The sequence below is a fragment of the Macrobrachium nipponense genome, chromosome 31, assembly GCF_015104395.2.
Source record: "Macrobrachium nipponense isolate FS-2020 chromosome 31, ASM1510439v2, whole genome shotgun sequence".
Lineage (NCBI taxonomy): Eukaryota > Metazoa > Arthropoda > Malacostraca > Decapoda > Palaemonidae > Macrobrachium > Macrobrachium nipponense.
Genome location: NC_061093.1, coordinates 55,095,648 through 55,113,539, shown reverse-complemented (window position 1 = coordinate 55,113,539; position 17,892 = coordinate 55,095,648). Strand labels below are relative to the sequence as shown.

The 17,892-nt window shown below is 37.5% G+C and overlaps 1 protein-coding gene across 1 annotated transcript; it reads right to left on the bottom strand.

Annotated features, from left to right (window-relative positions):
- Positions 1-299: 299 nt before the first annotated feature.
- On the bottom strand, positions 300-17,547 carry LOC135206979 (fatty acid-binding protein-like; the record flags this gene model as incomplete). Its single annotated transcript, XM_064238538.1, is given in 3 exon segments — positions 300-1,093; positions 1,346-1,447; positions 17,378-17,547. Coding segments are annotated over 3 exon segments (329 nt in total), but the record flags the coding sequence as incomplete, so codon positions are not given.
- Positions 17,548-17,892: the final 345 nt, after the last annotated feature.

Here is a 17,892-nt window from a genome sequence, read left to right as displayed (position 1 = left end):
TATATATTAATCCATCGTTGTAGGAAGACTCATGTAATAGTACAAGGAAAGGTTATTGTAGTAATGCTTTTAGGAAAATATGGTATATTTTGTGATGAATTAAAGAAAGAAGAATAAAAAATAGAGCGAGGGAAATAATGGAAATGATAACTGGGCATAGGTTTCGGTGGTTGGGTAAGGAAAGTTTCTTGGAATTGGAGAATTATCGTGACTGTGGTGAGAATCCTTGACTGTTCCACTGGCATTAAAGGGAATGAGATATACGATATAAAGGTATGAGGCAAGTGAAAAATTCTGCGTCAGTTAGACACGTTTACTAAGAGAGCGAAGTTTTCTTTACGTAACAAAAATCAGGTTTATAAGACTATAAACATTCCTGTCATGAATGCTGGTAATGTCATAACCAGCCACACACAGTACCTAAGCATCGCTCAGTAATTCCTTACATTCATATAGTACAAATAATCTTATAGATATAACAAGAATTCTTATAAGAATACACTAATGAAAATTCACTAGTACTAGGTATAACCATATAGGAATATAAAATTGGCATGTAACTATATAAAAAAAGGCCTGTAATTGGAAAAGTACGAAGGACATTGTATAGGTACTTTATATTATAGAATAATTTCAAATCGGTTGGCCCAAAGGTTTTGTCAAAACACTGCACGTGATGAGAATGGACAAACTACTTGCTAGATTTCATCTTTTTTTATGTTCAATTTCATTTAATTTCATTTTCATAATTCCCACCCATACTTGGTATGGTAATAGTTCGAGAACAATAGTTTTGGGCTATTACTCCTGCATGGTAAAAGGTGTAGGCACCTCACGCTGGAAACTGGAAAAGAAATGCGAAACTGAAAGGATATCCTATAAGTCTAACGCCATCAGCAGTGTGTTACAATAAGACACGAATGTCACCGAAGTGTTTCCGACATAGGCCTATTATTTGAAGTCATTCTTACGCCCTTCCAAGTCCCCGTGCAGCTCAACGAGTAGGTGGAAAGACTAGGTTGGGACGGGAATTACCTCAAACTCTTTTGAAGTTTCGATGACAGGTTATTCCAGATTCCACGTGCTTGATGGTCTGAAAAAATAAATAAAAGACATTTGATGGCACGAGGGTTTGCGATAGTACTAAAATTAGAATTCCCTTATCATAACTTTAGATTCTTTTAATGATGAAACTGAACTGACAACAGGGAAACATTTCAAAGTTGGTATTATGATAAAGTTGTAGAAACTGTAATTTTCATGTTGCCTCACGTCTAACCACATAAAAATAAAATCTGATGTGAAAACGCGATGATGACTTCATGATTGTAACATTGTAACATACCATGACGAGGCTTTCGTCTGAGAACTCCCTGAGGACCTCGGTCGTGTAAGTGTCTGACTTCTGCGTTTGTTTGATGACGTTGCCGTCGATTGTGAATACATTCTGAAAAGAAAAATTAACATTCGGAATAAATAATCACTGGTTTCAGATGAAAACTGACGAAGTTGCCAAAATCCCCCAAGTACCGGACACTACCTTCTGAAGTGCGGTTAGTGAGGCTCGCTAGGAGCGGTGCTCAAATTGTTTATTTTTTATTTTTTTTAAACATTTTTTTTTCTCCAGCATGCGTTCATCCTCAGCTGCCATGATTTCGGTCCTTTCATCTCCCCATTCGTTCCATTTAGTCCCATCAAACAACATCTTAGCTTTATTTGATTTCTCCTGTGCCCTTAGTCTAGGAATATAAGTGAGAGGTCCGCTGAAGCGCCTTTTTAATATTGACGAACACAAGTTTCTTTAGCAAGAAACGACGTGTCATTTGGTTTTCCGTAGTTTAAGTGGGTGTCACACTAGGAAAACAAACACGTCTCCAACCCCCTTTCAGCAAGGAGCCGCATAAATTAGTGCAAAGCAGCCAATATCTAGGGTGAAACGAAGGTCGCCCATTGTTGTGTTCTTACGGCACTTCCTTAACGAGCATTCATAACATAATTTTTGCCATCAATAACGAATACTTTGGTGCACGACCTCAATTTTGACAACAATATTGACTATTTAGTGTAAGTTTATCGGGAGGATGAGGTCTGAAATTGGTTGCGTGGGACAGCCCTTCAGACTAGGACTAGTGTATGGCTAATATTGAAGCTGGTTCGAAGGTCAACTGTCGCCTCGGTGTTTGTTTAACCAAAGTTGATTGAAGGTTATGAGGGGAAATTGCCCTTTTATGTTTCTGACGTCTTTCTCTGCTATACCAGTGGATTGTATGAGAGTGCTTGGGTTTTATCTCTCTCTCTCTCTCTCTCTCTCTCTCTCTCTCTCTCTCTCTCTCTCTCTCTCGCCTTCAAGTTGTGGAAAATACCAGCGTCTCTTTGTCCCTTTATCTCCCATCTGTCCAATTATATGAAGGTATATTCAGTTAAAAAGAATTGTTTGCCCGAGAGAGAGAGAGAGAGAGAGAGAGAGAGAGAGAGAGAGAGAGAGAGAGAGAGAGATGAGTATGTGTGTGCACATAACTAGCTCTAAAAAAAAAGAATAAATAAGACAAATGAAGAAGTTGTCGTAGTTATCATTCTTTCTGTCTGAAGATCAAGAATACAAGTCATCTCATAATTGGCATCTTTAGTAAATCTGTAATTGACTGTATTAGTCTATATTTATATATCATCCTTAAATCGCACCTATCTTAGTAGGCTTAAAATAACCGTAATTATAGGAAGTACTTCAGAATTTCGTTACAGGTTTCAATCAAACTGATCAGTTGCGCGTAACTTAATTATAAGAAGTTCCTTAAGATAGCCATTCTCCCATCAGTGGAGATAAATTATTCAAATTGAGCTCCATGTATTTCTTATGGAGCTAAATCTCTGGTGTGACCTAGGCCTAGGGCCGGGCGATCACGTGACCTCCGACGTTATGGCTATACGGCCTTTAATGATCAGGTTTCTAGCCATGTCCAATGACTCCGTTACGCGACAGTCGATTACGACACAGACAGACAACGAGCTTCTGTTCAGACGCTTGGATTAGGGCTGGTCGCAACAGGTTCGTTTTTCTGGCTTCGTAACTTCTTCGGTAGTTTCCAGGTGACTGACTGGCTCCGTTGAGTAGTACCCCATAACCCCGGAACGGAGACGATATGGTACTGTAACCAAGCTCACTGTCTGGGAAATGGGACTAATCATTTAGTGTGTGTGTGTATTTCATATATATATATATATATATATATATATATATATATATATATATATATATATATATATATATATAAATAAGGAGCCCATAAAAACGCCAAAATATATAAAGTAAGTACTATATTTCAGATTGCTGTCTCTCTCTTCAATACCTGCCTGAGAGAGAGACAGCAGCAGTCTCTGAAATATAGTATGCTTACTTCTATATTTTGGTGTTTTTATGGGCTCCTTTTATTTGATGGAATTCTGTTGTAACAGAACATTTTTACCAGTCGTGTGTGTGTGTATATATATATATATATATATATATATATATATATATATATATATATATATATTCTTATGTAAGTTTTGTAATGCAATTATAATTTTGGTAATATGATTAATTCACCTCAGAACCTGTGTATCATGTTACGAAATGTATGTTTTGTGTTCAGATTCCCACATATAAAGATAACACATATTAAGTAGTGCAACTTTTCATTTTGAAACATACGTAAGACAGAGAGAAAGAGTGAGTGCTTATACGTAAGCCTCTGAAGAGGGTTGTTTTTCACATCTTGAGAATACCTTACCTAAGCTAATTTTTTTATGGTTCCAATCTGGCCTGTAACTAAACAAGGGGCCTTGTTCATTCCCTACAATGTTGTTATTCATGTTTAACATAGAGAGATGACGTAATGTTTTCATCTTGAACTATACTCTGTTTTTTTTTCATCTGTCCTCCGCCTATGGTGTTTTTGTATGGTAACACTGCGTCCCGGGCTTTAGATAGTTACGCTATTTGTAAGTTTTAGGTAAATAAAAGGATATCTGGGTGTACATTTGCAACTGAAAAGTGTTTTAATAATTTTCTGTATGCGAATTACACCGTTAATATGCGAAATAGGATATTATTATAATCGTTGAATGTAAGCTGAATGTAACTATCTAAAGCCCGGGACGCAGTGTTGCCATACAAAAACACCACAGGCGGATGGACAGATGAAAAAAAGCAGAGTATAGATGCTAATCGCCCATACGCTTATGGGGATAGAGAAGGCATTTGCTTTTGAGACGTAGCAGCGTGCGTTAAGAGAGTGTAGCATTGCTCTCAAATCTCTCTCTCTCTCTCTCAAAGCTCTCTCTATCGCCTCGTTCATTCACAGTGTTTCATTAACGTAATAATATAACTTACATTTGTATTTGAGAAGGTCACTCAGTAACTGTCTTAATGTATGTGTTGTTTGTGGAATCTGAGCATAGTGTTACTAATATTATTTTTGTGAAGGCACCCACGAAAATATTGAAGAGGTTGAAATTGTAACAGGCCTTTTGATTGGAGTTGCAACTGCATATACAGGTATTTTTCAAATGTTTTGAAGTGCACTTCGAGGTTTTATTTTACCATTGGATAAAATTATAATTTTCAATACATTTTCCTTTTGCTTTGTTCTTTTGACATATCCATTTTTATATGCTTAATGTTTGTACTGTCAATGCTTTAATTGTTTTCATATTATGCATTGTTTTTTTTTTTTGCATTGTCTTTATGTTGTTTAATTAGTTTGAATAATATATTGTGTAATTGTTTGAATATAACATTCATTAAACACTGCAAATTAATTTGTATTTAATTAAATTTCATTTCAAATTTAATTATTGCATTATAATTTAATTTAATTAATTTTCTTGGTAAACTTTGCTTTAATTTTACTTGATAATTAATTCAAGAATTAATTAAACTTTTGTTTTCAAGTAATAACAATTTCCCTGAGACTGTGAATTTCACTTATAAATTTTTAATTTAGAAATAAATTTTTGCATTTGAAATTTTTGGAAGAGTTTCATTTACTCCCACCAGTATATAACAATATAATATATTATATTTTATTTTTGTTTAGGTAGAAATATAGAGTGGTAATTGTGCCGTTTCCCTCAAAGAATCAGAATCAGGGAAATACTTAGATTTGAAGTTGCAGGAGTGATGCTCTTTAATTAAGATTACCTCACGTCCATTTTTAATGAACATAGAATGATTGTTTTCTTGACTGTTCAGTTCTATAAGGGATCACTATTACCTTTAGATTATTCAGTCGTTTAGTATTTGTGATGAAGGGTCAGGTGTCTGGCTGTAGTGAGGTAAGTAATAACCAGGTACTTGAACAAACTGTGCCCTAAGTACAAAGGGTGTCCCAGACCCAGGAATAAAAGGGTATCTTGTGCTAACAAGTACAAATGGTAAGTGAAGTAACCAGATACTTGGCAATTTGGGTTAACAAATATTAATGGTGCCCAGACACAGATCTTTGGCTACTTCGTGCACCAAGTATTAATGGTGTCCAGACCCAGATACTCCCTGCCACTTCGTCACAATATATACTATATATATATATATATATTATACATAGATAAATATAGATAATATTATATATATATTAGATTGGATTCGAATATACAATTTTTTTAGACAAAGACTAAACACTGGGACCTATTTATATATATATATATATATATATATATATATATAATATATATATATATAGTTATATATTTGGCAATGTGTGTATGTAGGCTATGTATGTATGTATGATTGGTATGGGCGCCCGGGCCGTCGGTCTGACGGGACTGAGATTCGGAACGGAGATGAGTTTCCACCCCGGGAAGGTCGAGACCTACGTTCGGGAGCCCGGACTCCCAAAATTTCTACTTCACCCCCTCCGAAGGGTGAGAAGGGATTCCCTGAAACAGAGCTGGTTCTGTCCGTGAAACGGGGCTGTCTATGCCCGTAGACTTAGTTACGTTTACAAATTTCTGTATATATATGACTTATCATTTGGAAAAGAATACTATAGGGTAAACATCAATGACATCAAAGAGGGTGGTTTTAGAAGGGGGTTGACAGAGAGGGAAAATGAGAGGGAGAGAAAGTGAGAGGTGTTAGGGAGAAGAAAGAGGAAAAAAGACAGACAGACAGAGAGTTGGTATTACTGAGAAGAAAGACGGTAAGAGACAGTGATTGTTGGAGAGAGAAAGAGAGAGTAAGAGAAAGGAATGAGAGGGAGATGAAAAGTGAGAGAGAGAGGGGAAGGAAGAGAGAGAGAGAGAGAGAATTGAGGGGGTGTTAGGTAGGAGAAAGATGGAAAAAGTGAGAGAGGGAGAGACAGACAGACAGACAAAGAAGAGCGGTTGTTTGGAGACAGAGAGACACAGAGAGTTGGTATTAGTGAGAAGAAAGAGTGAAAGAAACAGTGATGGTTGGAGACAGAAAGAGAGTCAGAGAAAGGAGCTTTCTCTTTTCTTTCTTTTCCATTTCAGTTTCAAGCGCCTTCAGTTCCCAGTCAAGTTGGCTTTTGCCATGACTATCAAGAAAGCCCAGGGACAGTTTCCCAGAGTGGCTGGCATCAACTTGGAGCAACCTTGCTTTTCTCACGGGTAGCTTTATGTGGCGTGCTCAAGAGTGGGCTCTCCGTAACGCCTGTTCATTTTGTCGCCGGAGGGAAAATCAAAGAGCATAGTCTACCAAAAGGCTCTCCGGTGAATTGGAATCTCTCTGCCAAAACCAAGAATTCTTCTTTCCATATATGTTTATGATCCTTCATTCTGATATTCATTTTCAAGGATGTTGTATGTTTTGTTTGCATTCCTCACAATTCAGGTCGTGGTACTGTATTCAATTGTGGCTTGATTTATCTATTTTCTTTTCATAAACTATGCTCTGGGTTACACGGACCAATCTAACCAGCTAGTATATATATATATATATATATATATATATAAGCCATTCTAGAGGGCTTATAACAACTTCCCTAGAATATCGGAACATCTTACAAGACGCCATGAGGTCGTTAACGGTCATTCTCTCTCAGATGAAGAAAGCGTCACCTCCCCCAACATCCCCCAAAAAGTTCCGTTGGGCAGCCAGACCCAATCATGGCCTAGAAGCAATATATCGGGGGTTTCTGGGGGGTATTGAGGAGAGAGGAAACCAAGCCATCTCCTGAGGGTCAGTTAGTTAAGCGTCGGTCAAGAGAAGGGAAAGACGCACTTTCCCTCGTGCCCTCTGCCGGTTTCCGCTCGGTCTCAATCCCGCCGGTACATAGATATTAAGTTCATTTCACTCGGGCCCTTGTGTAATTTCATTAGAATATAAGACCGGTGTTAAATTAATCACTGAGCGTTTGATTTCTGCATGACCCACAGTAACTTAAGAAACCCACGCGACCCAGTTCGGGGTCATAATTTTTGGTGTCAGGTGTGTGGGGTTCGCTGCGAAGCGCTAATTAACAGTAATATAGCGATCTGTGGGTCTTTCGAGGCGCGGATTCGGTGACTAATTGTTCAGTGTCTTTATGATCGGAAAATACACGACGGAGCGGTCACATGAAACAACAACACAAAAGGGCCGACGTTGAAGTGATACGTTAAGCAAAATTGAGCTTGCCTTCACGTAACTAAATGTCAAAGTAACGAGCGGTAGATAGCGAAGAAAGTCGGCGTGCGATATTGCAATACCGAGCGCGAGAAATCGTGAAACGGGCAAATACACGCACACACGAGCTGTGCATAAAACGGTCAACAGACTAGAAAAACTGTATGCAGTGTATAAGCGAGGGAAAGACAGAAAGGACGAGTGTCGTATGATTGGAGTGAAGATTTGCACTCCCAAATAAAAAACCAGCCAGGACGCTGGTTACGATAGCAAGTGGAAGGAGGTGATCGTCAGCACAGTGATCAGCAGTGCCTTCGCAGACCATCGGCGATGACAAAGAACGGAGCAAGATGGCGGACAGCAATGGAGCGCCCGCAAAAGTCTTTCCCGCCAAAAGGGAAAGAAGAGTGCCTGGAGTCAGCTGTGTGCGCCCAAGAGAACAGGGGAAACAACCCTGTTGGGCAGCGGGAGGGATACCAGTTTCTCCCCCCCCTAAGAGTAGCAGAGTGAGACTGTCGGAGTAGGGGACTCCCCCTACAGGACAGCACACCCCCTCAAGAGCGGGAATGGGTCGGAAGGAGATGGGCACTTTCCTCCTTCCCCTAGCCCCTCTAGCCGTTGAGAGACGGTATTCACCTCAGGATGAATGGGGGAGTGTGAGCTGTAAGCTTCGTCTGGTATAGACCAAGCTGTTAGAAGTAAGAAAAGCTGACAGCCGTCGGATGGCGGCTGACGACAGCAAGGGAGTGTAGCAAGACACTCCTCCCCTCCCCTCAAGAGGAAGGGGACGGCGACGTGGAGAGAGGAAGGAGGGTCAGCTGGGATCCTTCCTTGTCACAAGGGACACGAGGAGAGTAATTACTGACCAGCGTGAATAATTGTCAGTGGGGTCTTTGTGAAGAATTTAAACAGTATGGGTATGAAAATGTGGGCAACCCGCAATGAAACAAGTTTCTTTGGTTTTGTTTTATTCACTGTAGTTTAAACTTTTTTTTTTAAGTATATTATCAAAAGGCTTTGTGATTAGTTTATTGTCTGTTCTGTGTTATTAGAATATGTCCTTTTGATTCGAATTTTAAGTTATTCAGTAATTTGTCTGAGAAATTTTGTTTTATCAGGAATAACGTAAAAAAAAATCAAACTAGTGATTTGTCAATTTCTTTTTTTAATCAGATTTGTGGTAACTGAACCCTTTTGTGATTTATCTGTGATTGCAGTTTGAGTAATTTAATTACGAATTGTTTATTAGAGTCAATGAGTAGTAACCAATTCACTGATATTGCTTGCCATTAATGTTGTTGGAAATTGTTGATGTTTTTTTTATTTTTATTTTGTTCATTTTTATTGTTGGTTTTCAAGTCCTCCACCTTGAGGGTAGGAGACCAAACCCGCCCCCCCTAGAGCCTCTCCTCAATAGCAGGGTTGTCTGAGAACACCACCAATAGTGTTTAATGTTAAATTTTATTGTTATTAGTAGTAGTTACCTGGGTGTTGACCTCTTTGAGATTCTCGTAGTTAAACCAGATTGTTATTCTTTTCAAGTACTAATGATACGAGTCCATTTAAGATCACTGGTCAATGCCCCGGGTTAGGTAAAGAGAGAAAGAAAAATAATAAAAAAAAAAAAATGGGAAAGTAAATAAATGAATAAATAAAAAAAATAAAAAAAAAACAAAAAAAAAAATAAATAAATAAAATAAAAATGGAAATAAATAATAATAATTTTAGTTAAGTAATAATACCGGAGCTAATGCCATTACCAAGGATAATGCCTATCCATTGCCCTCGATCGAAGTGCTTTTACTTAAAGTAAAGGAGAGTAAGTTTTTCGCCACATTGGATCTCAAGGCTTGCCCTGATGATGAAAGTAAAGAGAAAACGGCCTTTATAGCAATCGGCTATATGAATATAATTTCCTTCCCTTCAGGTTGAATATCTTACAGCTCATTTTCACGAGTAATGATACGCGTTTTAGCCTCTATAATTAGCATTGTGAGTTTTTGTACATTTAGATGATATCATTGTAGTTGGCGTCATGGGATGAAAATAAATTTAGAAAAATTTAAGTTTTTTTCCAGGTCGAAGTAGAATTTTTGGGCACCTAGTAACTTCGGAAGGCCTTAAGCCCTTGTGCCTAAAAAGTCTTGTAGCAATTAAAGAAATTTCCACGGACCAAAACCATGCGAAAGATGTAGCCAGCTTCTACGGACTCGCGGGTTACTATCGGAAGTTCATTAGGAACTTTTGGACGGATAGCGAGACCGTTAGAATGCATTAAGGAAGCAACCTGATTTCCAATGGGGTGAGAAGGAGGAGGAAGCTTTTCAGAAATGACAAGATGCCCTAATGAGCGACGAACTCTTGGATTATCCGAGGTTCGATCGTCCTTTTTCAGTGACCACATTCGCAAGTGATATTGCGATAGGAGTAATCTCCCAGATTGACGATGAAGGTAATGAAAGACCAGTTTGTTTTGCATCACGAGGAGAATTAAAAGGGGGCAGAGAATAATTATAGTACCTTCGATCGAGAGGCTTTGGCGGTCTTATGGTTGCTGGAGAGACACAATTATTTATTTTTTTTTTGCTGGGACATAAAATAGGTTTTCACAGATCATCAACCATTAATGTACCTGCTGAATAAGAGCGAGATTACAAATCGCCAAACTCGTTAGATCGAGTGAATTTTAGAGCTTGACATCTTAAAGATTGAATATGTCCCAGGTAAGGTAATAGGATGGCGGATGCTCTCTCCAGGAACATCATAAGAGTAACAACTCGTGCTACAGGGCGCGGGGAGGAACGACAAAAGAAACCTCGTGACGTTGGTGGCACGGGACTGCCGGCATAGTGCCAGCAACGTCGCGACGGTACCGAACAATGACAGTCAATCAACGTAAGCGCGACGCGCAGAAAGCGGGAAATTCGCAAGACTCTCAGATGAATGGGAGTGCCCGAGGCGGTAGCTGGTTAAATGCAGGTGGAACTCCGTCCGGGGGATTCCAGAATAAATGCCCGGAGAATGAAAGTGTGGTTGATTTTTGTAGTTGGAGTGTGCGAGAATTGGTTGAAAGTCAGGTGTCTAAAGCTTGGATTAGTCAGATTAAGGCTTGTGGAAGGTGAGAGTAACGAGTTCCCGAATTTTGTGCATTTATAAACAAAAACGTGTTTTTCATTGTGAAAGACGTCATGTTAAGTAAATAGGGAAAAAAGGGCCACTGATATCCGAGCCCAAGTCGTTCTTCCTCGAGCCTTAGTAGAGACAGATATACACATAGATCATGTTGGCACTTATGCTAGACATGTAGGCATAGAAAGATCTCTTAGAAGAGCCCTAGAGCACTTCTTTTGGATTGGCATGATTTGAGACATAACTAGATTGATAAGTACTATCGTGTGTTTAATACGATGGAAAAGCAACTGTTAAGTATTTTTTTTTATTTAAAGAGCCATCCATTTTTATTTATGTAAATCCTTACGGCAGGCATACAGGCATAGAAAAGTCCCTTATTAGGGCACTCGAAGTGGTACTTGTTAAATTCTATCGTGAGCATTAAATGTGGTGAGACCACTCCCTGCGGCGCCAGGGTAATACAAGTATTATTGTGTTCGTGGATGCGTATATACGCTCCCACCCATGGATAGGATGGTGGATAAAACCTGCCTGTTGGAGATCATATCATGTGAAAGAAATTAATCGAAATACTTGCTTATTCCACTTAAATGTACTAGAAGCACAAAGCGAGAAACACCTGTCGCACACAGTATACGCCAAGACGTTGGTGTACCACACCAACCAACCAGTATCCTGTACCCGAAGTTGGCCGGGTACCTGGGAGCCGAGCCAGAGAAAAACACCAGGCGCAAGTGGGCGCCCGGCCGAGAGCAAGACCGAGCTCCCGAGCTATGTCATAAGTAAATGCTATTTCAAAGTAAATGAAAGGGGTCAGTGAACAGAGTTTGTAAATGCCAACCCACGTCTTTGCCTAGGATCCAGAATCATACCAGTGTTATTTCTTTTTTTTTTAAATCTTATTTCTTGATATCTCGATCAGATTGTAATGTGTCACGAATTTATGTTGTTTGATATAACTTATCCAAATTATTTTCAGAACAAAATGTTATTACCTGTGGATCATATTCTTATGTGTAATTCTGTTTTGATGTGGTTACTGTTGCTTTGTACGTTATTTTATTGATTTGATTTGTTGTTTTTTATTTGTGTTAAATTTGTCGCCAACACCGATTCCATCCTATTTTATCATTCATAAATACACTAATGATTGTAAAGTTTTTTTTTATTTTCACAGATGATGAAATTTTTTGTTTGTTTGTGCCTGAATTTCCAGATTTATTTCTATGGTTCGTTTAGTTATTTTTTTATTTTTTTATGTGATAGTAGTAAATGCACATTGATGTTCCAGGAAGATTTTTTTTTTTATTTTCGTAAAATTCCATTGCATTATTTTTGTTCTGTGTATGTTTAAATTATGTTTTTGTTATTTTGAAGAAATTTAATAGATTAACGTGATACAATGTCATTAAAAATGGATGCCATGTGTCGTGATTACCAAGGGCAGTGGCTGAATGTGTAAAATTTTCTGTCTTTTTGTTTTCACCATTTTGTTTTGATTATGAACCTGAAGTTATTGAATGATTTCTTTTTTTTGGTTTTGATCTGTTCCAGGCAAGAGTGATTGTATTAGTTAATTTTTTTAAAAGATCTTATGAGTGTAAGACGTGTTCAATTTACTTGTAACCTTTGGTTTGTACACACGTCAAATGGCCCCCTTTAAGATAGTTAATTTGAATTTAGTTAAATCAGTACCTTGAGAAAGAGACTCGAGATGGGACAAGGCAGAGACTATAGCTTTGCGAGGACGCAAAGGAGTTTGGGGAGGGAGTGATAAGCCATTCTAGAGGGCTTATAAACAACTTCCCTAGAATATCGGAACATCTTACAAGACGCCATGAGGTCGTTAACGGTCATTCTCTCTCAGATGAAGAAAGCGTCACCTCCCCCAACATCCCCCAAAAAAGTCCGTTGGGCAGCCAGACCCAATCATGGCCTAGAAGCAATATATCGGGGGTTTCTGGGGGGTATTGAGGAGAGAGGAAACCAAGCCATCTCCTTGAGGGTCAGTTAGTTAAGCGTCGGTCAAGAGAAGGGAAAGACGCACTTTCCCCTCGTGCCCTCTGCCGGTTTCCGCTCGGTCTCAATCCCGCCGGTACTATAGATATTAAGTTCATTTCACTCGGGCCCTTGTGTAAATTCATTAGAATATAAGACCGGTGTTAAATTAATCACTGAGCGTTTGATTTCTGCATGACCCACAGTAACTTAAGAATCCCACGCGACCCTAGGTCGGGGTCATATATATATATATATATATATATATATATATATATATATATATATATATGTATAACTGAATCACGAAAGTTAGGAACGTGATAAATCCATAAATAAAGATATATGCCACGAAGGAAAAATAAACGAAGGAGTAACTGCGAGACCTTTCGACGTTTCCACGTCCTTTACTGAGCAGAACTGACATACATGGGACAAAAGACAAAACAAGAAGATTCGTATAGCTGACAGATAGGGATTATAAAGAGATGCGATTAAAAGTTTAAGATAACCATCTCAGATACAAGGACAAGACAATTAAAGAATTATAGGTGACAGCTGTTCAGAACTTTGGTAAACAAAACCACGTTTAAGTCTGTAATTATATCTTTGAGGTCATTCTTAAACATGTTACAAATACAAGGGTTTAAATGAAAAAGGCCACGACTAACATTGAAATTACAATGAAAAGTAAGTTGTATTACAGCAGATTCTAAAAGATTTCGTGATAAGACATCTCTTGACCTTGCAATTACTGAACTACCAACCCAATTTATTCGGTGGTTGTTTTCACTTAAATGAATAAATATTGCATTAGATGTTTGCCCAGTTTTTACAGAATATTTATGCTGGGCTTAGCCTTACTTCTAGCCCTGCTAGACTGTCCGAGATAAAATGAGGGACAATCCATACATGGAATTTTATATATTATGTTGTTGCTTTCTCTGGGGCTATTTTTTATTAACATTCCTTTTAGTGTGTTATTATAGGAGAAAACAAGGTTGACATTAAAAGCTTTTAACAATGATTTAATGGTTTCAAATCCGTTAAAAAAAGGCAAACTGAGAATGTTCTTAAAATTTTCTTTCTGCGTGTTACTTAGACTATAAAACTTTTTGTGGGCTTTATTTTAACAAATATCTAATATATGTGAAGGATAGCATAAATCTTTCCCTATTTTTCTTATGTATTCAATTTCTTTATCCAAATATTGGGGACTGACAATGCGCAATGCTCGTAAAAACATAGAAGAAAAAAATTGATATTTTTATGTTAAGATGGTGGCCTGAGAAGAAATGAACATAAGTTAAGTTGTTGGTCGGTTTCCTATAAATACTGAATTTACGTTGAAATGGTTCTCTGTGTATCAAAACATCTAAGAAAGGGAGGCAATTGTCTTTTTCTAATTCTAGAGTAAACTTAATCGATGGTACCTGGTTATTTAATTTAGAGAGGCAGGACAGCTAAAATATCATCAACATAACGATACCACTTTACAGGAATATAAATGATATTAGGTAAGTACCGTTTTTCAAAAAATTCCATGTACACTCGACAAGAAAACTGAAGATACAGTTTTCATTAGCTTTCGTTCATCAAATTTCCCATTTGTTTTTACTGAAAAGACATAATATCGCTAAATTTAATCTAGAATAGGAAAATACACTGCAAATTATATCATATTAGTTAAAACTGCAAAACAAAACCGTTCAGATATTTAAAAACACGATATATGTCCGAAGTAATTGGAATTTCTCAGATGGATTCGTTCATAGAGATCTGGTAGATAGAATGTGAATTTCTGATTGTAGTACTATGTATCACGACGACAATATATACTCGTTTTCCTTCATGAACGGGGATATTATTGTATCATTGTAAGTGGTGAATGCAATTATTTTTAGCTTCTAAAAACTCATGTTTGTATTCCAAAGCGTTTAATGTTAGCTGACGTCAATGGCAGCCAATGTTGCTATGGCTAAGGTAGGTTGAGCAAATCTAGTTGCATCCGCAAGAGTGTTTTCTATGATGTGGAGCCCTAGAACTTCGAGCGGGAAAGCGCAAGTCACTGGATACTGGCTTACGTAACGGATTTCACACTTTGATTACTTTGACGTTGACATGGATCGAATGGTAGTTGCTGTTTACAAAGCTACCGTCTTTAAACATAAATCTTTATCAAGGTTAAAGTAGCATGTCAGCTCAAAGATGTTCTGGCTATATGCTCCCATTACAAAGCAGTTCGTACTAGCCTACAGCCCTACACGACTGCATTTCTTTGCTGCAAGGCTGAAAGATCTCCTAACACATCAGCATTATTTGCACGATATAAAACTTTAATTGCCTGTGGAATACATATTGAGTTATTTGTGGTAATAACTATTTTTACTTAACACAGCTTTTTTCGGGAATTATTTGTGGATGAAACCCGATTTTCAAAAGTAAAGATTATATCAAGAGAGCAAGAATGACCGCAGCCTGTGTCTAAAATTTTCCGTGTCTTTTTACAATCTTAAAATGTTATGGCAATTGTCGAATGAAATCAAGATTAGGGTATGAATTTCTTAGAGAATTGACTTGAATATTATGATCCTTCAAATTTTATCTAGCATAGTGCAGCACGATCTTGGCAGTCATCATCCCGTTTCCCACGTGTGCACCGACTCACCGCTCTTTCTTCTGCCCTTCCCCGTCACAAGTCCGTCACCAATACTATAATTTCTCTCTCTCTCTCTCTCTCTCTCTCTCTCTCTCTCTCTCCACTTCTAAAACGTACTTTAAAAATATATATTACCACTCAATCTTCCAAAGAAAATATAATGAAATTAAGTAGTTATAAATAGGCCTAAGCTTTCACGTAAGCAGATTTTGTCTCTCTCTCTCTCTCTCTCTCTCTCTCTCTCTCTCTCTCTCTCTCTCTCTCTCTCTCTCTTTTAAAACACATTTGAAAAATATTATCACTCAATCTTTCAAAGTAAATATAATGAATTAAGTATCTACAGATAGGCCTATGCTTGTGCGCGCGCTCTCTCTCTCTCTCTCTCTCTCTCTCTCTCTCTCTCTCTCACACACTTTTAACACACATTTGAAAAAATATTATCACTCAATCTTTCAAAGTAAATATAATGAATTAAGTATCTCTATAGATAGGCATATGCTTGTGGTCTCTCTCTCTCTCTCTCTCTCTCTCTCTCTCTCTCTCTCTCTCTCTCTCCACTTTTGAAACATTTGAAAAAAATATTGTCACTTAATCTCTCAAATTAAATATAATGAATTAAGTATCTGTATCGATAGGCGTATGCTTGCGCGCGCTCTCTCTATCGTCATAATATTTCATTCTTTACTGTATTGTTCCTCACGATTTCCACAAGTACTGACCAAATTTTAAAACACTTTCTCTCATTGTTTAAGATCCGTCTTCAATTACGTATGAATTTTACGTCAGTTTAGTGTCAAACATTACTTATAAATAAGGTTTCACAGTAGGTTTTAAAAAAGGATGATCGATATTCTACCCTGAACTGACGTTACCAAACCAACATTTACGAATAATATAGAGCCTGTTTCTACATTCAAGTATAAATTATTAAAGGACCTCTACAGAATCTTTATGGTCTAAAGTTAATGGAAATCTAGAAAGCAACAAACGCAATGATTTTGAAGCTCCGCCCCCTTTCTAGAGTTGCCAGGTGTGGCATTATTGAACACTATATGTCCGAAGATTTAAAAAAAACTGTATCTTAACATTCCTTGCCGAGTGTACAAGTTTGAGAGTAGTGGCGATAAAGGATTCCCTATTGCCATGCCAAATATTTGTTGATAAAATTCACCATTGAATATAAACTTACAATCACAAATGCACAAACTCGTGAGTGAAATAATGTGATTTATAGGTAGAGGTAATTCATGCTGAGTTAGTTCATTACTAAGATAGTCTAAAATAGAGTCTATGGGGACTTTAGTAAAAAGAGAACATACATCAAAACTAACGAATCTATCAGTAGGGCAAAGAGCAATTTTGTTTAATTTATCAACTAAATCTAGAGAATTATATATATGAGAATCGGAGATGGTTCCAAGTAACGGGGATAAGATCTTTGTGATATATTTCGAAAGTTTATATGAAATTGAACCAGATAATAGGCCGCATAGGGTTATTTTCTTTGTGCGTTATTTTTCCTTCGTGGCATATAGCTTTAGATATATATATATATATATATATATATATATATATATATATATATATGTGTGTGTGTGTGTGTATATATATATATATATATATATATATATATATATATATATATATATATATATAATTCAAAGGTCATGGCAGCTTCAGATTAAATTTTCTAGATCTGCGGTACACAGTTTTTTCATGCAGTTACGCATATATATTTTTATTCCATTCTTCCACAACTAAATTCACTCTACTTTATTAATCACTGGGCATAACTAAGCAAAGGAGTATGTCTTTGAATAAGTAAATTTGGTATTTTTTTAATATTAAACAAATATTAATTTAACAGTTTTGACTAGTTAACTGAAATCGTCTCCATTGCTCAGTAGCATTAGGTAGTACTAGTTACTAAGGTTCATATATGAATATAAACATCATAGTTAGCCTCCCCTTCCTAGCCGTACCTGTGCCATTCCTCCCATGGTCTCTGTCTGGATGGGTTCCCCGGGAGTGAATTTGTACTCGATGGTGCGGATGAGCGTCGACATCCGTATCACCCATACGTCACCCTCCTTGGCCACTTCCACCACCGGGTTGGATGACGTCATCAGCTTGCGCGGGATCAGCGGCACCCCTGCGGTATACGAGATCACAATTTTTAATGAATCACAGGTCGGCGGGGAATGCGAATTTAAATGCTTGCCGGTTGTCTAACGTATAGTTTCTCAGGCAATAAAAGAATAGTAAATCAAGATAGAAAGAGAGAAAAGACATGATTATAAGGAAATAAACCTGGGTTATTTCAGTTGTCCTGCATCTCGGCCTAGTTTGCTTTTCCAACCGATGGCCACAACAGTTATGTAGGACTTGATTATGATTTTCATCAGCGTCAAATTTTGTAGTTAAATTTAGTTATTGGTTACGCATTGATTCCCCATTTATTAATATTTTGTGTTGTAAGAGTAGTACTAGCTTTAAG